Here is a 22,638-nt window from a genome sequence, read left to right as displayed (position 1 = left end):
ACATATGATTTTTACTGCCATTATGATCAATATGTATTTTGTATTTTTGCAAACTGTTGCTACAAAAATACAAATACATACAAATACATATGCTACAAAATGTAATTTGATAAAAGTGTTGTTATTTTTTGTAATTTAATAATTAAGTATGCTACTTTATGTATTTTATATATCTACATCTACTTTAGAATTATTGAAAATTACTAAAACTAGTTGAAAAAATATTTAAAAAGTAGATTATAATTAATATTTTATGTATAAAAAAGTTCATATATTATATATCTATATATATATATATATTATGATGGTTTGATTCAGGTTCGGTTTGACTTATTTTTTTATTAATACCAAATCAAATTAAGAATGGTCATTTATTTTTCTAACGTCAAATCAATCAAACCAAACTATAAGTTATTATTTTTTCTCGATTTGACTTGATTCATTGATTCGATTTTACTTAACGATTTAATCTGTACACCTCTAGATACAAATGTGAATTAGTACAAGTGATATTCCATGTTTATCCTATCATTTTGCTCCCCAAACACCAACCTCTTTTGATCATTCCCTCCTGTCACCTCCGAGGCCCCACATTCCACCCACTCTCATTTCCATACAATTTTATTAGATTTTATATAAAGATGTTTTTGAAATAAGTGATATTACTTTGTTTCAATGGGTGTGTTTGGTAGGATGGAAAATATTTTCCAGCAAAACAATGGAAAATGTTTTCTTGAAAAATATTTTTCTGAAAAATAAGTTGATTTTCTATTTATTTTCTCATATTTAATTGGTGAATGAAAAATATTTTTTAAAAAATATTTTATGATATTTGGTTGGTGAGTAGAAACTATTTTTTAGAAAAATATTTTTTAGTATTTGATTGATGTGTGAAAAAATATTTTTTTAGAAAATACTACTAACTGTTAACTAATATATCAGTGTCTCTAGCAACTCAACAATTTGTAAGAATTAATTTAAGCATAACAAATAATATCAATATCGAATATTAAAATATCACAATCACTAAATTTAAGCAACTATTAATTAGCAAATACAGGAGATATTTTTTAATATTTTATCTGGACAATCTCAAGATACTATAATCAATAGAAATATAACGGAACGACAAGCTTATTCAACCTCGTAAAATAAGTTACATCGATGACAAAATGAAATATACAATTATCAAAAGTAACATAGGTAAGTCTTCCTCTACGCATATAAAATAACAATACATTCAACGAACATTGAAAATAAAAAAAATTCGGATTTCACTATTTTTTATTTCAGGCAGTGAAAAATTGAAGTAAATAATAGTGAAAAATATTTTCAAGTAATGTAAATTTTGAGAAATGTGAATTTTTTGAGTGATGTGAATATGAGTGTTGTTGGGGTGGAAAAGAGGGGTGGGGGTGGGATCATAAGTTACATTTGTCATTTTCTGTAAAATGACTTACCCTTGGCCATGAGGGAAGTCATTTTCCCTCAAATTGAGTTGTTGTGGAAAATATTTTCCAAACATTTTATTGTAACCAAACAAGGAAAAATAGGAAAATATTTTCAGAAAACATTTTCCATCATACCAAACACACCCTATATAACTTATTTATCTTTTTATTCATCGAAAAGAAATGATATATTTTTATATTTAACAATAATTTAATTTTAAAATATTTTCTTTTATTTTTAATAATAATTTTTAATAATAATTTATAATCACATAAATATTTATAATGTATTTTAAATCATAAATTTTAAATATTTTTTATTTTATCAATCAAGTCAAACTCAGAGGAATATCTTTTTTCTTACTTATCAAATACTAAAAATAAGTAAGATGCCAGATTATTTTCCAAATAAATAAATAAAATAAATGTATCAAACACCACGGGTAATTTCCTTGACGTTCTTTTCGTTTCCAAAAACTAAATATACATGACAATCCTGCCATCAGCCATGCTATGGCTGTTCCAATAGCACTTTTCTCCGCCCAATTTTCCACTCCACTTCTAACAAATTCACTCCCTTCTTCCCCAGTCTTAAAACGTTTCTCTTGTTCATCATCAATTCCCATGGAACACTATAGTGATAATCGTCAATTGAAATTCAAGGAATTTCCTTATGTGTCTGTTCCACATAAGGAGTTAATGGTGGAACTTGTATCTACTCTGGAGAATCGGCTTGGAACATCTCTACTTCCTTGTACTTTGCCTTCAGATGTGCAGTACTTTGAAAATCAAACGGGTACTGCTCATGGTTCTCTCTATGTCAGATCTGGAAACTCAGCTTCTCAGGTAACATTTTGATTGGTTTTGACTTAACACGAAATTTTAGAAAATAAATAAGAGCTTTAAATTTGGTTATTTTAGTGGGCGTTTGGTCACGTTCCATTGAAAATTGAAGAAGAATATTTTTATTTTAGGGCCCGTTTGCCCGTAAAATTTTTTCACTTTTTTTCGGATTTTTTTTACTTTTTTAAAAATTATGGTGTTTGGTTATAAAAATTCAAAAAATTATTCCGAAGTTGGATTTCAAAAAGTGAAATAGTTGTTTTCACAATTTTTCATTTCCATTTTCGACTTTATTATTACATATAACCCAATCTTTAAATTTTTATACAAATCCCTCTTATAACTACAACTAAAATGGTGTAACATTATTTTTAATTATTAAAGATATTATAATTTTCTTTTATTTACTAACGTGAAGTAAATGACAATTTATGATGAAAATATATATCAACCTTTGTCTTGAATAAACTATATTATAGAAATATAAGTCATAGTACATTCTCTTATTTAAAAATAAGAAATTTAATATTTTTTCTTGTTATTCTAAATTTCTGTATATATCATATAATTGCTATTATGATTTTAATAAATTATTAAAAAATGATCAATAAAGTCGCATATCAAACATAATGTAATATCCATATTTACGATACAATAATATTCAAGAAAAATCAATATCATTAATTAAGAAAAAGCAAAAAATTAGCACTAATCTGTTCAGAAATAATAAGAATTTTCAAATTTAAGAATATAAAAAATATACTAATCATATTTATCAAAATATACTTTCTCTATTCAATCAATTATGGTTAGATAAACTTATTTAGCTCGTGCTTGTGATATTTTTATTCAAATTTTAGAAGAATGACGATCATAATAATTAGTTTGTTGTTAATTATTTTATCAATTGGAGATATATAAATTAATTTCTCAATATTTGATATTATGTTAGTACGTAAATTAGTAGTTGGGTGATTTTGATAATTTTTAAAAGTTGACGGCATAAAATCATATTTAAAAAAGTTTTTTCAAAAGTCTAAAAAAAAATTTCAAAAAGATATGGCCAAACACAATTCCAACTTCATCTTCAACTCCAACTCCAGAAAAAAGTAATTTTCATAGCCAAACACCTACTTAGAGTGAAAAATGATATTTGAAAATTAGAATTGTCTTTGTGCATGAATATTAATTGAGGAGTGAAAATAACTCCTTTTTTTTTAATTCTTGAAAATTCTGGAATTCAACTCAAGTTGAATTTCGAAATGTTATGGCCAAACGTGTTTTTTGAAGTTCTTTTCCTAAAAAAGGTGAAAATATTTCATGTCCAAACATGTTTTGGAGTTAAAATCTGAAAAAAAAAAAGTGAAAATTTTCTTGGCCAAATACCCTTTTGATTAAAAATATGTAGAATCTATCAAAATGCTCTTTAATTTCGCTTTTAATCATGTCGCGTGATGAGTTGGAATTAGAGGGAGTAACACAAATAAACTATTGATTGCATATTCATTCATGTTTGCAGTTGCGTATATTCATCTCAGTGGTATTATTCGGTGACTTGTATTGTAGGTATTATGATATAGGAATGAGTACTTCCTGTGGGATGTTTTGTTGAATTAGTATACAGAGTTGGGTTACCCCTACGTTGCATTTGTGTATAGGTCCTTCCAGCCTTGAACTGTAAAACCTTCTATGGCAAATCAAGTGTGTTTGGCTTTGGCCAGCCATTTTGACTTTACAAATTGACAATTTTCCGGAGTCCATCCACATATATAGGCTCAAGCCTATTTGTGAAATACTTGGTTGTGATTTATTCTTGGAGAGCAAGTTTGTGTTTGTGAAGTAGAAAAATACTATTTGGAGCCCAGGGATCTGCAACTATAAATAGAATGTTTCTCTTTCATTGTAGATACATCAATTTGAGAAGAATTAGAGTCGGTTTGGATGAACTTATTTTAGGTGCTTTTAAGTCAAAATAGTTTTAACGGAAAAGGATAAAAAATATTTCTGTACTATCCGAAATGGATCAAAAATACCCTTCATTAGTTTGTTGGCTCAAAAATATTCCTCTGTTAAATATTTTGGCTCAAAAATACCCCTTGTTCTAATAAAATTCCACCAAGCATATCCTCCTACGTAAAAAAAGCCATGTGGCCATACCAAATCATCATCCACATGTAAAGTTCCATCTTTAATTTCACAACTCAATTTATAACCCGACCCGACCCATAATGAAAAAAAAAAACCGATCCATTATTGCCAAGTCGTTGCTTGGTCGCATTGGCAAGCAATACGGGAAAGGTCAATTTCCAACTCTGCCTAAATCTGTTGCTATGCAATAGCTTGTATTTATTCCTCCAAATAATTTATATGCTCATAAAACCAGAACTCTTTAAAGGTTTCCTGGAACATCGGTAGTTAGTCTGTTTACAGAGTTTTTCCTTTCTTGGAGAACTCGTTTTGTCTCATTTTCTTGTGTTATGCAGGAATCTTATCTTTGTCGTATTTTCACTTAGTCCTACTGGATTTTCTATCCTATAGAGGTCATGCTTGTTTACAGGAGCATTGTATTTTTAATACAAACCAACAGATATTAATTCCACTTAACATTGGCTTTGAACTTGGAAAGACAAGAATGTTTAACAACCCCAAAACGACCAATCAGGACAAATAATGTCGAAACTCGAGTGGTTTCCACAGTAATGAAACAATGGTGGTGGAATTGAGTCCTTTGAATTTTCATAACCATTTCTTTGTGTTACAGGTTGATCACCACACTCGAAAACTAAATCCAAATCGTTTTTTTTTCATTATGGGTCGGATTGGATTATAAATTGGGTTATGGAATTAAAGAGGAAATTTTACACGTGGATGGATGCCACTTGGAATTTTTTTATCCAGGTGGTATGTTAGAGGGAGGGACATTTTTGAGTCAAATATTTAACAGATGAGTATTTTTTAGCCAAAAAACTAACGAGGGGTATTTTTGATTTATTTCAGATAGTTCTGGAGTATTTTTGACCCTTTTAAAGTGTTTGGCTAAGACAAAAAAGTGCTTATTTTCCAAGTCAAAATAACAAAAATAAACCAAAAATCATGAGTTATAAGCCCGTCCAAAGAGGCTCTTTATTTTGTGTGCTTTCTTCTTTTTTTAAAGAGTATTTTGTAGGGTCATTTACATAAATGGTATAATATATAACTTTATTTACAAATTATAGTACATCGTTTTAGTTTATAGATTATACCCTAATTTTTTTAATCAAATATAGTCAAATACATATATAATTTATTTCTAATACCATTTTACTATGATAACACATGAACTAATTTAAATGGTTGAAATTCAAATATAATAAGTTTTTAACATAAAAAAAAAAGTTACAATTATAATACATTTTGAATTCAATATATTATACGTATTTTCAATATATATGGTGAATATATATAACTAAGACATTATTATAAATATTATATATGAATTCGAATTGTATTACAATTGTCGTTTATGTTTAATTCACTTTTAATACAAATTTAATAACTTCACCTCTTCTTCTCCAGAGATCACCACCACCACCATTGAACTCACCATCTTCAATCAAACCAGCCACGAAACAATCCAGAAAACACCAACTCAAGCCACCAAAATCCGACAAACAATTGGAAAAATACCACAATCAAACAACTACTCCGACCACCCACCTCATCTCTCTTTCGTCCACCATCAAACTCCGACCAAACCTCCACTATCACCACCATCCCTCTTTTTATTTTTTCGCTGAACCAACCACCCAACAACCTTGTCTTCTCTGTCAAACACACATCGTCGGAGAAATCAACAGTTTCACAACTTCCTTTTTTTTTCCCTTTTTTCAGCGAACCAATCAAAGAATCCTTATCTTCTCTGGCGAACTCATGTTGCCGGAGCAACCAACAACCACTACCCACTTGTTTCTCCTCCATCCAACGCCGCCTCAGTTTTTTCGGCCAAATCTAAAACCCATCACCTCTCATTTTTCAATTTTTCGACGAAATAGCCAACTAAACAACACTCATCTTCTCACGGCAACTCACCCAGCCAGATCAACCAACAACTTCTTTACCCCAATTTATTTCTTCCTTATAACAACCACCAAATAACATCATTGGTGGTGGATTTTCTCCAGAAAAAATGTAGAATCGGAGAGTTGTAAAGGGTAATATTGTGTTGTTGTTTCGTGATTGCCCCGGCGACCTGAGTTCGCCGGAGAAGACTACGAGGGATGGCTGGTTGAGTTGGTCGATGTGTGTGATTTCAAAGAAAGAGAAGACGGACAAAGAAAAGATAAAACAGACGAGGTGGGATATGGAGATCAGAAAGCTAATTGTTTTTTTTTTTTGGTTATTAAATGTAAAGTTATGCCATAAACCGTAATAAATAAGAAAGTATCCTATAAAGGGTAATAACTAATATAAAAGAGTTCATCTATGTAAATAACCCTATTTTGTAAGAGAGTTATGTTGAGAGACACTTGGGCGAACCCCTCCTTTGGAGTGATCTTATTCTTTGAAATTATTGAGTATTCAATTACTCTAATTTTGTACTCTCTTTTATATTTTGAGGCAAATTTACTAACACCAATTGATATAAAAGAGAGTTCAAAAGCACAAAAGGGTATAAAATTAAAATAATTAAATACTTTAATATCTTAAAATATCTAGAGTAACCTCACAAGATCAATCCAAAGAAGTGTTCATAAGCATTTTTCAACCGTGGTCTCTATAAAGAAAATATTAAATACAACTAATTCTTCTCAATTTGGTATATTCTTGGAATATGAAAATGACGCTCCTTTTACAGGATACAGACTTGGATCTCTAAGTTGTATGATGCAAGATCGACAAGGAAGACACTAACACACACCAAAACAGTCCATGATTTGGAGAACCGAGGACCCCTTTTGGTGACCCCTCTCGGATTCACTACACAATAACAATACAACCACGATAACAAGATTCTAAGGTGTTCAACACCTATAATCAGCGAGCCACAAACTAAGATTACAACACAATAACAAGAACAAAAATGACACAACAAGGTCTCGGGTTTGGACACCCAAAACCGAGAATGAACACAACAACAATAATAAGATAGAATGATAGATAACTTGACACACAATGCACAAACACTATGAACCAAAGTGTATATTGACCACTAAGACCCAAAAATTCATACAAATAACATCAAGTTCTTACGGTGACCTCAAGGGAACGGAATCCCCAAGCAACCTACGTTTCAAAACAAGCAACCAACACAAGTGATTCCACACTTGTCATAAGTGATATCCACACTTGTATGAACACTCTCAAAGAGCTCTCAAAATATCATCTAAGTTATGAGAAAATGACCTAATATGTTCTATTTATAGCCTAGGTTACAACGTATTACAAAATGACTAAAATGCCCTTAATGAGTCAACACTCCAAATCTTGTTCCATTAGTTGGCCAGTCACCCAAGCACGAGTTCTTTACGTATTGATCTACAATCACGATCGTACTCGTATCATTCTTCCCTTTTTGAAAAATTATTCGACCTCGAATCCGAACCTTCAAAACAATAGAGGAGACAAAAGAACACATACTTCTCGTGACATGAGGGTTAAAGTTAGCATAATCAACAAAAAAATATCAAACCACGAGTGTACATTCTACACATGCCGTGGGAACTTGGGGAATAAGATACCCTTTTAAGCACCAAAAGAAATACTTGTCTATCCACCTAAGTGTGACAAGAAACAAGACAAAAAGAAAAGTGTACTTCCTTGGAGCAAGGACCATAGTGTACTCTCCGGTTCTTCATCATCAAGAGGTCAAAGTGGAATCAAGATCTCACCTTCTTTGGGCCAAGCATCATCATGAGGTGTTCTCCTCATCAATCCACAAGGCACATTAACTTCCCCTTCTTCCACCACCCTCTCGGGTTCACCATCATCTCCATCATCCTCTTGAGGGGTTCCTTCACTAACATCATTTTTTATCACCCTCCATTAGTACAATGTTCCTTCGGTTTGGGCACTCGCTAGCTTTGTGACCCCAACCTTGACATTTAAAATAAACGATACCCTTAGGATTAGGAGTGGAAGAATTAGTACCTTGAAGTCGTGGATACCTTTGGATTGTTTTATCAAATGGCTTCTTCTCTAAGGTCTTATAGGACATGTCGCACCCGAAGGTCTTCTTAGCATGATTGTTCCTTTCAACTTCAATGGCCGCTTCTACAAGGTCCTCAATTCGGTCAAACTTGGGGACAACTAATTGAGAAACAACTTCATAGCACAAGCCACCGTTGAACCGAGCTAGGCAATGATTTGGAGGTTCGACTATGTCAAGACGTAGGATCAAGTTTTGAAACTCATCATAATACTCCTCCACACTTCTATCTCCTTGCCTCAAGTTGTAGAGCTTTGTTAGTTGCTCTTGTTTGTACCTTTCCGTGACATATCTCTCCCTCATAAGAGCTTTCAATTCATCCCAATCCGGAAGGTCAAGATTGTCATTCCTTGCCCGTTGCAACCGCTTTGTCTCTCACCAAGTAGATGCATAACCTTCAAATTGAGCAATGGCATGTGCGGCTTTCTTTTGGGAAGTTAATTCGTTGAGTTGGAAAATCCGATTGCATTGTAACTCCCAATCAAGATAAAGAGATGGATCACTAGTCCCTTTGAAAGAAGGAAGAGTGATCTTAATGGAATTTAGGCCCGTGTCTCTACCCATATTGCCTCCTTGGTCCACTAGACCTTCTTGAACATGAGGTCGGTGTCCCAAGTTGCCCCTACCTTGAGGAGCCGGTCCAACTCTTCCCCCTCGACCTTTATGTCCCCCGCCATAAGCTCTTCTTCTATTGCACACAAATTCCGCAAAGAGAGTTGCTTCATCTAACCCCTCACCTCCATAAAGACCCTCACCTTCCACATCATCAATTTGGATTGGTTGGTTTTGGTTTAGTGGTGCTCTTGGCATATCAAGGGGGTCTCGGATTTGGGAAGCTTCTTGATGGACTTGACTTCGGTTTTTTTGGATAAGTAGGGACTTGGTGGATGGGTTCATGGGTTGGTCTAGGTGGATTGAGCAATTGGGGAAATGTATCCGGGGTGGTAGCATGTCCACTAGTCGAGGCGTGGTAGTGTTTCAGACTTGAATGGTTGGAATCTAAACGAACTTCCAATGTATCCATTCTCCTTGAAAAGGAACCCTCCATCCCGGCCATCCTTTCCTCCATCCTCTCTATTCGACCACTAAGATCATGTTTCACGCTCATTATGACCGCCAACAAAGCATCCATGGTTACCTTTCTCGAGGCTCTTGGACTACCTTCACCCGAAGCCATCTACCTAATAAGAAATACTAAACAAAACACAATCAATAACAAGTTAAGGTTAGCAAAAATCATCCTCACTAACTCTCAAGCTCACACTTTTTCAAGTATCACTCAATTCGTCTCACAAGTGTTGGTACACTGTTTTTACTCCAATGAAGTTACTTGATCCCACTTGCGGCTTAAGGTCGGAATGGATTTTTCTTTGCAATGACTCAAAATAAATTTGTATGTACTTGAGTCAAAAGGCTACAACGAGTTTTCGAAAAGATAAAAGCACACAGAAACGTAGACACGAATAAACGGACCCAAAACTAATTTACAACCTAGTAGACAATTACTAGTTTGTTAATTAGCAATAGAATCAACAAAATGCAACTAAGAAACAAAGATTAGAAACTAAGAAATCAAAAAATTCGAGCTTACTTATGTTGCGTGAACAGTAAAACTTGATGATGTGGCAGCCACGTAATTGGTCGCGGTCCCACACAATTTTTTTTTTTAATCACCAATTTGAAGCTTTTGTCTTGATACAATTTGGAATGGATGAGTTTGTCTTTTGGTGGAAAAATTCAAGTCTTGGAAACTTTTTCAAATTCCAACTTAAAAAGTGAGACTTGACTTTACTATTCCCACAAAACAAGGTCCTTGAAATATGGAAAAGTGGTTGACAAGTCTTTGAAGTGATGCGTTCCAAGTCTCTTCACCAACAACTTTTCAACTTTATCTTACACCTTTTTTGGATCTATGTTATATTTTATATTGATTAAGAGATGTCAAAATGTGAAGAACAACAAGATCTCAACAATAATTTCTCAAGAACACCACCAACATTCACCTCCAAGTCCACAACAATTGCAACACACGGCCAAGATCAGCAATATCAACACACGAACAACTTCCAATTTACATCAACAAGGTCAACAACATAAGCTCAAACCTTTAGATTTAGACACTTTAGTGTTGGTGAGAAAGAAACCAACACTAGAAACAATCTAAACAAACAAAAGACTACAAGATCTAGCCACAAAAAAACATGTCTCGGCCAAGAACAAGAACAACTTCTACACTTTCCTTTTTTTTTTTTTGTATTTTTAAGCTAGCTAGCCCAAGATTGATCTTGTGAAAACAAAATCAAGCCATGCTTTGATACCAAATGATACAAGATCGACAAGGAAGACACTAACACACACCAAAACAGTTCATGATTTGAAGAACCGAGGACCCCTTTTAGTGACCCCTCTCAGATTCACTACACAATAACAATACAAGCACGATAACAACAAGATTCTAAGGTGTTCAACACCTATAATCAGCAAGTCATAAACTAAGATTACTACACAATAACAAGAACAAAAATGACACAACAAGGTCTCGGGTTTGGACACTCAAAACCGAGAATGAACACAACAACAATAATAAGATAGAATGATAGATAACTTGACACACAATGCACAAACACTATGAACCAAAGTGTATATTGAACATTAAGACCCAAGAATTCATACAAATAACATCAAGTTCTTACGATGACCTTAAGGGAACGGAATCCCCAAGCAACCAACGTATCAAAACAAGCAACCGACACAAGTGATTCCACACTTGTCACAAGTGATATCCACACTTGTATGAACACTCTCAAAGAGCTCTCAAAATATCATCTAAGTTATGAGGAAATGACCTAATATGTTCTATTTATAGCCTAGGTTACAACTTATTACAAAATGACTAAAATGCCCTTAATGAGTCAACACTCCAAAGCTTGTTCCATTAGTTGGCCAGTCACCTGAGCACGAGTTCTTTACGTATTGATCTACAATCACGATCGTACTCGTATCATTGTATTAGAAAGAAAAATAGTAAATGGTCAAAATTTACCATCGCATGACAATAATCTTGCTCCAAGAAATATTTGTGACCAAGTAAAATTGGAACATGGCAAATAAGGCCACCTCTTCCCTCTCTTCTCAATTCATTTCTCTCGTCATCTAAAATCTTTCTCTTCTCTTCGATCTCCTTCTAAATTCTTTCCTCATCTAATTCTACAGGTTATTGTGGCTATGGTGAATCATTAGTTAATTTCATTTCTCTCTAATCGAGTTTCATTTGTCCATTTTTCTGTTTATCAGAAAATTCTCAAAATATTCTTGTGTGTTTAATCATTGCGATTTACTTTAGATCTCAGTCGAGATCAGATGTATTCCTTATATAGGAGATAATTAAGGATGTTGCTCCACAACTAGGGGTGTGCATCGGTTGGATCGGTTCGGTTTTACATATTATCGGTTCGATTTATCGGTTTTCGGTTTTTAAATATGCGAAACCTATAACCAAACCAATAAGATATTTTTTATCTGTTTTTGGTTTGTCGGTTTTTAGTCCTTAACGGTTTGGTTTTCGATTTAACCGATAAGAAAATATTCATAAAATAAAAATAGTAGTAACTAACATGAAAAAATTCGAATCTTAATTGCAAACAAAAATCCTACATAATGTGTTTTAATTTACTATAATCTTCAAGTTTGAACTAAATGTGGTTAGGAGAAATTAAGAGTTTGTATAATTGAAATAATAGGTTTGTTTATTTGTAGAGTTTAAAGAGAAATTAAGAGAAATATATAATATATATATATATATATATATATATATATTCTTATTGGGTTATCGGTTTACCCAATAACCCAATAAGAAAAAACCAAACCGAACCAATAACCCAATAATTTTTTTTTATAAAATCATTAAAAAATCGTTAACCAATAACCCAATAACAATAAATCAGTAACATTTTTATCGGTTCGGTTTATTGGTCGGTTCGATTTTTGCACACCCCTATCCGCAACCCTAATTATTTTCCATGAGGTTTTACACCTCTGTTTAATGCAACTTCCATGAATAGATCCCAAAAGATCCTTCTTCCTCAATTAGAACTCGTGACCCCGATATCCTTCCTTAAATGCACTTGGTACTGTTTCACTTGCATTGCTTTACATCAGTTAGCATGGGAGACCCTGGTTCTCACGTAACTTGTCTATTATCAAAACACACATTATCAAGTCAATTAATCAGCAAGTCAACTTATCATTAATAGTAGTAAAATGAATTGAAATGCCAAATACTTATTTGTATAATCTTCTGAGGGGAGTTAAGAAGAGCAACAAATGTATTTGAATTACTTTGTCAATCTTTGGTTTTCTCTATCCTATCAAGTTAAAACAAGATTTTTGTCAAATCTGTTTCCTTTGTGCTAATTCTAAATTGAGCATTTCTTTCCAAGCTATCTCGAACAATTTAAGAGATCTTAAAATTCCTTTTATTTGGACATGACCCTAAGTCTGTACATGGAAAAGGAGCTTCCTAATTCTTTAGTAGGTTCGTAGATGGGCTGTAAGTATTCAAAATCAACACAATACAGACGGCGAATGTAAAATAGACCCTTTTATATAATCTTTCACGTCCTGATTAATACACTCTGGCATAGCTAACAATTTTTTATTTTTTTTTTAATTTTTATTTAAAAACACCTATATTGGGGATTAGGGTTGAGTCCTAATCATTTTATTGCATCCATAAAAGGTTTCATAAGTTATAAAAGGAGGGCATGTGAACTTGTAAATGCCACCCCGGGATAAATGAAGGATGAAGAGCTCATCCTTTGCTAAAGCTAGAAAACGTGAGATTGCAAAAAGTAGTAAACTTGGAGAGAAGCTGATAGTTGAGAAAAAAACCAGTTCCAACAAAATCAGATAGTTGTGTTAACCATTTTCAAAGGTGAAGTTCTTCTTTTGAGCCTGGATTTTGAAAGTTGGATACCTAAGAATATCATTCTTCAACCAATTTTTAAGCCTCAAAGGGAGAGTTAGTTCCTGTGTGAACTGTGAATACTGTATTCTGCCTTGTGCTTTCACCCGGATTACAAGCCATTTGCTATATTGTTGATCTCCCTATAACAATGTAATCTTCAGAAAGTGGACATCACTGATAATTTGTTTTGACTTACCAACTGACGCTGCAGGAGTCTTCATATTCAACTTCCAGCTACTTGTCATCTTCGGTGCTATCCGGCCTTTTGAATCCTAGCCATATACTTTCCTTCTTAGGCTTGGGAAGATTAATTTCCATGTTCGCCTTTGCCACGTTACCTCTAGTTTTACAGTAGGTAACCTGGTCAGGTGCCACAACATTACCAATAGACTGAACTAGCCTGGACATGATGGAACATCTGAGTAGGTGCCAAGGTAGTTCGTGAAATAGTATCCGAACTGGAACTTTGAAGGGGGTGGGTTGAAATTTGAGGAGATTTTTTGCTGAGGGGGTGTATGATTTTGGTGGGTGGGTTTCAATTGAGTAATGTTTTCCTGAGGTGTTGCACAGATGATCGGTGAAGGAATAGGTTGATGTTAAATGGTGTCTTTGAGGATTTGGAGAATTGTTGGGTTGTTGAGGGCAAGAAAGATCTAGGAGCTTATTATTGTCCATGTCTTGTACTTCTCAAGGATTGGAAGAAACACGGGATGATGTTTCATTGCTGTGTTGATTCTGGCGAGTTTGGGTTTTCCGGGTGGATCGCTTCAAACTAACCGATGGTGATTGTAGGAGAGAGAGTGTGTTTTACTGAGTTGTAGGTGTAAGAGAGGCCGCAGTTTGTTGAGATGAGAGTGGATTGGTGTATGTATGAATAGTGTTTTGGGTTGGGTCCGGCATGCCATTTGGGTGTTTTGCCAAAAAGATGTATGGTTATCATAGAGAACCTTGAGAGAGAATATGCATCCAAAATTGCGCAACCTAGCTAACAGCTTGATTCAAGAATTATCCTTAAGCAATTTGTAGTTTTCTGCGGTTCTGCAAATTGCTTCCAGCTGATGTTCTTCTGGGAAAGTTATACATGCTGATGTTCTTCTGGGAAAGTTATACATAAGAATGCAGAGATAACGAGTAGGAAATCTTGAGGAACATCTAGTTAGTTCATCAATTCAGTCTTCCTCTGCTTGTTCATTTTTGAATTTAGATCTGGCTTCCGGTCATTTATTCTTGTCCCGTGCCATCCCTCTGCTTATAGTTCTTTGTAAAGTTTTGTTTCGTTATTGTGATTTGATGTTGTTTTTATAACACGTATACAACAACAATAGCATACCCAGTATATTCCCACAAAGTGGGGGTTTTCTAACACATATAGTAAAAGATAATGGGAACACACAATAAACAATTTCAACTTCTCATTAGTTGAGGTTAATATTTTTTGCCTTTTGAATTTGTGACAGGTTGATTTCATACTTGGTAGTTGGGTTCATTGCAACTTACCCACAGGTGGAGCGTTGAATATTACAAGCCTTTCAGCATATTTGAGACCTTCAACTGATGCACCAAACTTCTTAATTGAAGTTATATGCAGCAGTCCAACAACTCTCATCCTCATTCTTGATTTACCTCCGCGAAAGGACCTTGTCCAACATCCCGATTACCTTAAGACCTTTTATGAAGACACACAGTTAGACAAGCAGAGACAACTTCTCGGTAAGCTACCCGAGGTGAAGCCTTACTTCTCTTCATCTTTATATATTCGAGCTGTTGTCTCTCCATCAGCTATCTTGTTTTCTGTAGAAACCGAACCTACACAACCCATTCAAATTGATGAACTTATTCGGGATCACATAAGTCCTGTTGCTAAGGTAATGCTGGATACATGGTTGGATCTGTGTGCTTGTGCTGAGAGAAGATTGACAGATGATGAAAGTAAAACTGTGGCTAAAAGGGATCGAATAAATAGGAACAAGACTATTGAGATAGATCTTGAATCAAGTTTTCCTAGGCTTTTCGGGCAAGAAGTAGCGAACCGGGTTTTAGGAGTACTAAGGGAAATCTACAACAGTTGAATCTCTTGTTCTGAGAATGCAGAAGGTGATTATTGCATGTAACTTGTCTATTCTTCAACTTACAGTACAATTAAATACAGAAGGTGATTATTGCATGTAACTTGTCTATTCTTCAACTTACAGTACAATTAAAAGAAGTAACTTGAGAGTAACTATAAAAGTTGTATTCTTCTATTTGGATCCATCCTAGATTCGTCATGCTGCATGTTGATGTTTTCTCAAGTGCAAGAACTGTATTCGATTTAGAAATTTCACTAGCTAAACTAGGATTAATTTTTATTTTTTTTTAATTTTATAATGGTGGCATCATTCGAAGGGGAGCCTTGGAGTATTTAGTAAAGTTGTGACCTGAAGGTTAGGAGTTCACGCCATGGGAACCAGGGGCAGAGCTACGTTGTGGCAAAGGTGGTCAAATGAACACCTTTCGCTGAAAAATTACGCTATATATATAAATAACTAGTAAATTTAGGATAAATATAAAGCGCGTTATAAACAATCGAGGTCACTAAAGAAACAAAAATATTAAAGGTTGATATATTAGGTGGTAAAAGAAAATTTTACTTCAAAGGTTGCTCAGATTTCACCATTTTATATTTCAAAAGACCATTTGATAGAATTTGAAGCTACAATATGTTAAATTAATTAAGTATTTAATATTATAAATTAGCTTTTCAAATATTTTATGAAAAATAAAACTATAAATTACAATGTTTCTATCAATTTAGTGATGTTTTTTTTTAAATATTGATTAAAGTGCATATAATTTGATTTTCAAAAAGTGAAATGTGACATTTTAAAATAAAGAAGAAAAAAACTTAATAAAAAAAATATTGACCAATTAAAAAAAATTCATGTGAAATTCTAAAGAAAAAAGATGAGTAATAGAAAAAAAAATTAAAAGTTATCTTTTATGATTTGGTGAAACAAACAAATAAACTAATAAATTTTTAATATAAGAAACAAATTTAAAAAATTGAAAATGAAGGGCAGTCTATACAGAAAATGAATAAACAGCCATGGCCTGTGTAGTCACCTAATAGGTTTAAACCAACAAGTGTAATTTCCTCATAGGATAAAAACATAATGTGAGGACGACCAAAGATATAAAAATATTTGATTCTGTGAATCATTTGTATGATTCCGACGATAAATTTAATATATAAATTAAAATAGAATCTAAATTAAATAAAATAATTAAAAAGTCCAATTAAAAAATAGTTGGTAGATGTTTTCTCGATGGGTGAAATCTTACAAGATTATTAAAACTACAATGGGGATAAAATAAATAAAAAAATTCCTTGTGAGGATTAAACAAGTCTCTCCTCTTCTCCTCCTCTTCCTCCCCAGCAACTTGAGCTCAACCTAAGCTAGAAAGTACATGAATATCTCTCATGATTCATTCAGTTCAATTGTAATGCGAAGCAAGTAGCCAACTTCAAGCTTTGACTGCAAATATCTCCAGCATGCCAGTCCATTGAAACTGCACCTATTAAAGCAAGTGCAACATCAAAAGTTAGACCATGCCAGGCCAGTTGTTTCTTGAACACAATTAAGTGACAAGAACAATGCACACACTGCTGCCAACCAGTGACAAGAAATCTGCAAAATTTGGCACCATCAATGCCACTAAAGTGACTGCCAAAACCACAACCATCTCAGCCAAAAGCAGTATGTACCTTCACAAAATGATCTTCTTTCCATTTCTTCTTAAACAGGATTCATCATCAGTGGAAAAGTGAAAAACATATTTATGCATAGTCCAATGTGCACTAATGTGCTTAACAATTCCCTTCCAAAATCAGTAGTGATTATATCTTTAGTTTCCTCACCAAAGGCAAAATATCCCAATACTCCAAAAGAACCATAGACCAAAGAAATGAAAGCCATAGACAAAACCCAAAATTTTCCCAAATTTGTCCTTGTCTTTCACCTCTGCTTCCAATGGTAAAACCATTCAACACCTTCAAAAACATAGACAGACAAGACACCAAGATCATAGAAGAAAACACTGAACCCATCAAATGCTTCAAGAACAGTTCTATTCTTGAGAAAGATCAACACATCCTCAATCATAACTACCCCCATAGCACCTAAATCAACAACATCAACAAATATACTCAAAGGAGCTAAGCGAGTAAGTGTAGGAATTGAATTCAATGGAAAACAACTCCAAATATACACCTTTTTAGGTGACCACCCCAAGATTGTAGGAATTGGATTTGTAACAGAATTATTAAATAAGTGTGCTAAAGTATTAGCTACAAAAATCAAGTAACTGATACAAAAACCAGCTTGAGAAAGAACAATCATAGCATCAACAGTACATCTACCTATTGATCCACAAACAGCATATCCCAAATCAGCAAAAGATGAAATCTTGGCAACTTTATAATGGGATTCAAGCTTTTGCCTAGTATACACCAAAAGCATCATACAATGCTAAGTAAGTGAGGCAACTCATAAAAGCATAAGAGTACCCATGAGCCATCCAGTTTTCTTGAAACTATAAGGAAGACCAAGAACTCCAGCTCCAACTAATGCTATGAAAACATTAGCACAAGTCTTGGAAGATGAAGAAAGGTGTTGGGTGTCCATTAAAAGTGGTGTATCCTCTCTTGGGATTTGTATAACATGGGAAAATGAACTTGCTTTGTCTTTATCAAACCCCATATAGTAGTAGTACAATTAAAATCAAGAATCCAAATTTTAAGTGCCACAACTCAGTAAAGTTCAAAACTTCATTGAATTTAATTACTCAAAGTAAGTGTGAGGAAATAGTAATGTTGAAAATCTTGAGTTTGTTTCACAGTTTCAAAATGCAATGTTCAGAGGGTGTTTGAGGTTGGGAAAATGGCAGTGGAAATATACACTTTCTTATAAGGACAGAGAAAATTATGGCCGGAAAATTGCATGCCATAGATTCAAATAGGGTCCATTTTAGATATTTGATTCTAATAAAAAATGTGTTTACAAAATAATCTTCTTTACTTTTTAAGTACAGTACAAGTATCATTTTATCCCTTTATACTTTAAATATATTTTTTAAACTTTTCATACTTATTTGTCTCTCAAATTTTATTTTTTATTATTTTTGCTTTTTATTTTTTCCTTTCATTTTATTATTTTATTTTTTATTATTTTCACTTTTTTATTTTTTTACTTTAATTTTATTATTTTATGTTTTATTATTTTCACTTTTTATTTTTTTCTTTAATTTTATTTTTATATTTTAATTCATTTGTTTGGACCTTTATTTTTTTTCTTTTTTCTCAAGCATTATCTATTTCTTTTTGTTTTCCTTTATTTAATTCATTTGTCTTTAATCTTTATTTTTCTTTTATTTTTTATTTTTATCAGTTTTTTCCCTTATTTTCTCAAACTTTATTTTTATTTTTTCCTCACATTTTTCATTTTCTCAATTTTTTAATTCTTCATTTTTTCTTAATCTTTATTTTTTTTCTTGCCTTTTTTTTTTCTCGCTCTTTTTTTTTTCTATTTTGTTTGATCGTTTTTTTCTTTTTTCAGTTCTCTTTTTTTTCCTCATTTTTTTCAAACTTTATTTTTCCTCTCATTTTTATTTTTCTCAATTTTCTTAATTATTCGCTTTTTTCTTGATCTTTATTTTTTTCTTTTTTTTTCCTCAATTTTTTTTTATTTCTCTATTTTGTTTGATCGTTTTTTTCTTTTTTCTCAACTTCTATTATATTTTGCTAATAAATAAAAAATTGGATAATCTGCAAAGGTATCTTTATTTTTGTATATCAAAACAAATTTAAGGGCATGAATTGAATTGCTGTTACGAAGTTCTTTGAAAGTTCTTGAGATAAGCCATGTCTCTAAGGAGAGAGTTGTAGAATATCTCATAAATAAAGGTATAATGTGGTAGTGTCAACTCTTGCCCTTGAGCATATTTTATTATTTGAAAGTCCTTGAGCTAAGTCTTGCCTCTAAGACAAGAGTTGTAGAACATTCTATAAATGAAGACATAATGTGATAGTGTCAACTTTTGCCCGTGGGGCATAATATGCAGTTTAAAAGTCTTTGAGCTAAGTCTTTCCTCTAAGGCAAGAGTTGTAGAACATCTCATAAATGAAGACATAACGTGGTAGAGTCAACTCTTGCCCGTGGGACATAATTTGCAGTTTGAAAGTATTTGAGCTAATTAAGTCTTGCCTCTAAGACAAGAGCTGTAGAACATCTCATAAATGAAAACATAATGTGATAGTGTCAACTCTTGTCCGTGGGGCATAATATGCAGTTTGAAAGTCCTTGAACTAAGTCTTGCGTCTAAGGCAATAGTTGTAGAACATCTCATAAATGAAAGCATAACGCGGTAGAGTCAAGTCTTGCCCATGAGGCATAATTTGTAGTTTGAAAGTCCTTGGGCTAATTAAGTCTTTCCTTTAAGGCAATAGTTGTAGAACATCTCATAAATGAAAACATAACGTGGTAAAGTCAACTCTTGTCCGTGGGGCATAATTTGTAGTTTGAAAGTCCTTGAGCAAAGTCTTGCCTATAAGGCAATAATTGTAGAACATCTCATAAATGAAAATATAACGTGATAGAGTTAAATCTTGCCCGTGGGGCATAATTTATAGTTTGAAAGTCTTTGAGTCAAGTCTTGCCTCTAAGGCAAGAGTTGTAGAACATCTCATAAATGAAAACATAATGTGGTAGAGTCAGCTTTTGCCCGTGGGGCATAATTTATTGTTTGAAAGTCCTTGAGCTAAGTCTTGCCTCTAAAGCAGTAGTTGTAGAACATCTCATAAATAAAAATATAACGTGGTAGAGTCAACTCTTGCCCGTGGGGCATAATTTATTGTTTGAAAGTCCTTGATCTAAGTCTTGTCTCTAAGGCAATAATTGTAGAACATCTCATAAATAAAAATATAACGTTGTAGAGTCAACTCTTGCCCGTGGGACATAATTTGTTGTTTGAAAGTCCTTGAGTTAAGTCTTGCCCGTGGGGCATAATTTGTTGTTTGAAAGCCCTTGAGCTAAGTCCTGCATCTAAGGCAATAGTTGTATAACATCTCATAAATGAAATTATAACGTGGTAGAGTCAACTCTTGCCCGTGGGCCATAATTTGTTATTTGAAAGTCCATGAGCTAAGTCTTGCCTCTAAGACAACAATTGTAGAACATCTCATAAATCAAAATACAATGCGGTAGTGTCGACTCTTGCCCATGAAACATAACTTGTTATTTGAAAGTCCTTGAGCTAAGTCTCGCCTCTAAGTCAATAGTTATAGAACATCTCATAAATAAAAATATAACGTGGTAGAGTCTACTCTTACCCCTGAGGTATAATTTGTTGTTTGAAAGTCCCTGAGCTAAATTTTTCCTCTAAGGTAAGAGTTATATATCATCTCATAAATCAAAATACAATGTGGTAATGTCGGCTCTTGCCCATGAAACATAACTTCTTCTTTGAAAGTCATAAGTCTTATCTCTACAATGTAGTAGTATCAACTCTTGCCCATGAAACGTATAGCTTATTGTTCGAAAGTCGTAAATCTTGCCTTTATAATGTGATAGTGTCAACTCTTGCTCATGAGATGTAACTTGAATGGAAGAAATCGAAGAAAAGAACAAAAATAATAAAAATTGTGGAAAAAGAAGAAAAATATTAAAAAAAACAAAAATCAAAGAAAATGTAGAAGTTGAGAGAGAATAGAAAAAAAAATAAAGATTGATAAAAAAAAAGATTAAATAAAAATAAAGGTCGAGAAAAATTTTAAAAGAAAAAAATCAAAGAAAAATAAAAAAGGTTTTTTTTTTTAATAAAAGTACACATTGAAAGAGGTAAAGAAAAAAAAAGTATGGGTTGAGAAAAACTAAAAAGAACCAAAAAAAAAAAAGAGGAAAAAAAATTAAAATTAAAAATAATGTAAAATAAAAAAGAAAAAAAAAAGAAGTTGAGAGGAAAAAAAAAGAAAAAAGTAAAGGTTGAGAAAATTAAAAATAAAAAATAAAAATCAAAGTAAAATTATAAAGAGAAAAAAATAAAAGTTAAAAGATATAAATATAGAGTTATTATCCATTATGAGTATTATTTATGTAATTTACTTCATTGATCAGGGGCAATTTTGTTCAAAAGAATATTAGTTAATAGGTAAAGACTATTTAAAAAAAAATTATTTGGGGCTAAAATTTAAAAGACACCCAAATTTGAATTTATTTTTTAGATTCACCCAATTCTGGAAGACCAACATTTTGAAAGTGACAAACTGACCATCTATATTTTTTGAAACGTAAAAGACTCAAAAATACCTCTGAACTATCTGAAATAGCTCAAAAATGCACCTCGTTAGATTTTTGGCTCAAAAATACCCCTCCGTTAAATATTTAGCTCAAAAATACCCCTCCCTCTAACAGAATTCAAAAAAGGATCAAAAATACCCCTGAACTATCTGAAATGGGTCAAAAATACTTCTCTGTTAAATATTTGGCTAAAAAATACCCCCTTAACGAAATTAAATTATTTCGATTGAATTAAACCCTAACTTTAACTTTCTAACCCTAATACTTTATTTTTTTAACATAAAAGTATTTTTTTAATTTTAAAAATAAGATAATGAAAAAAGGTATTTGAATTATAATGTAAATTGGTTGAATTTGATTTGAAAAATAAACATACATTTATTCTGAAAAGGTATTTTCACTTTTCATCTTTTTAATCTTTAAAGAATTAACGAAATATAAATTAACGAAATTAATGAAATATAATTTTTCACTTAAAGAAATTAACGAAATAAAAATTAAATAATGAATTTTATATAAATTAACGAGATAATCAAAATAATTTAATTTCGTTAAATAACCCTCTATTATATATTTGGCTCAAAAATACCCCTCCCCTTAACGAAATTAAATTATTTCGATTGAATTAAACCCTAACTTTAACTTTTTAAACCTAATACTTCATTTTTTTTTTACATAAAAGTATTTTTTTTAATTTTAAAATAAGATAATGAAAAAAGTATTTGAATTATAATATAAATTGGTTGAATTTGATTTGAAAAATAAACATATATTTATTCTAAAAAAGTATTTTCACTTTACATCTTTTTAATCTTTAAAGAAATTAACGAAATATAAATTTTCACTTAAAGAAATTACCAA

The 22,638-nt window shown here is 32.4% G+C and overlaps 1 protein-coding gene and 1 pseudogene across 2 annotated transcripts; one reads left to right on the top strand and one right to left on the bottom strand.

The window, feature by feature from the left end:
- The first annotated feature begins 1,857 nt into the window (after window positions 1–1,857).
- On the top strand, window positions 1,858–15,714 carry LOC107868112 (red chlorophyll catabolite reductase, chloroplastic). Of its 2 annotated transcripts, XM_016714706.2 has the most exons (3): window positions 1,858–2,297; window positions 14,902–15,154; window positions 15,242–15,697. In XM_016714706.2, the coding sequence occupies exons 1-3, from the start codon at window positions 1,965–1,967 to the stop codon at window positions 15,511–15,513; spliced, it is 858 nt and encodes a 285-aa protein (XP_016570192.1). In that variant the 5' UTR covers window positions 1,858–1,964; the 3' UTR covers window positions 15,514–15,697.
- Window positions 15,715–16,697: 983 nt separating this feature from the next.
- On the bottom strand, window positions 16,698–18,549 carry LOC107869757 (annotated as a pseudogene).
- Window positions 18,550–22,638: the final 4,089 nt, after the last annotated feature.

Source organism: Capsicum annuum, chromosome 4 (assembly GCF_002878395.1).
Source record: "Capsicum annuum cultivar UCD-10X-F1 chromosome 4, UCD10Xv1.1, whole genome shotgun sequence".
Taxonomy (NCBI): domain Eukaryota; kingdom Viridiplantae; phylum Streptophyta; class Magnoliopsida; order Solanales; family Solanaceae; genus Capsicum; species Capsicum annuum.
This window is presented reverse-complemented; position numbering and strand designations above follow the sequence as displayed.

Coding starts and splice junctions, on each gene's coding strand:
- LOC107868112 (XM_016714706.2), top strand. CDS start 1,965: ATGGCTGTTCCAATAGCACTTTTCTCCGCCCAATTTTCCACTCCACTT. Junction 2,298..14,901: donor CTGGAAACTCAGCTTCTCAG/GTAACATTTTGA, acceptor AATTTGTGACAG/GTTGATTTCATACTTGGTAG. Junction 15,155..15,241: donor CAAGCAGAGACAACTTCTCG/GTAAGCTACCCG, acceptor TGTTTTCTGTAG/AAACCGAACCTACACAACCC.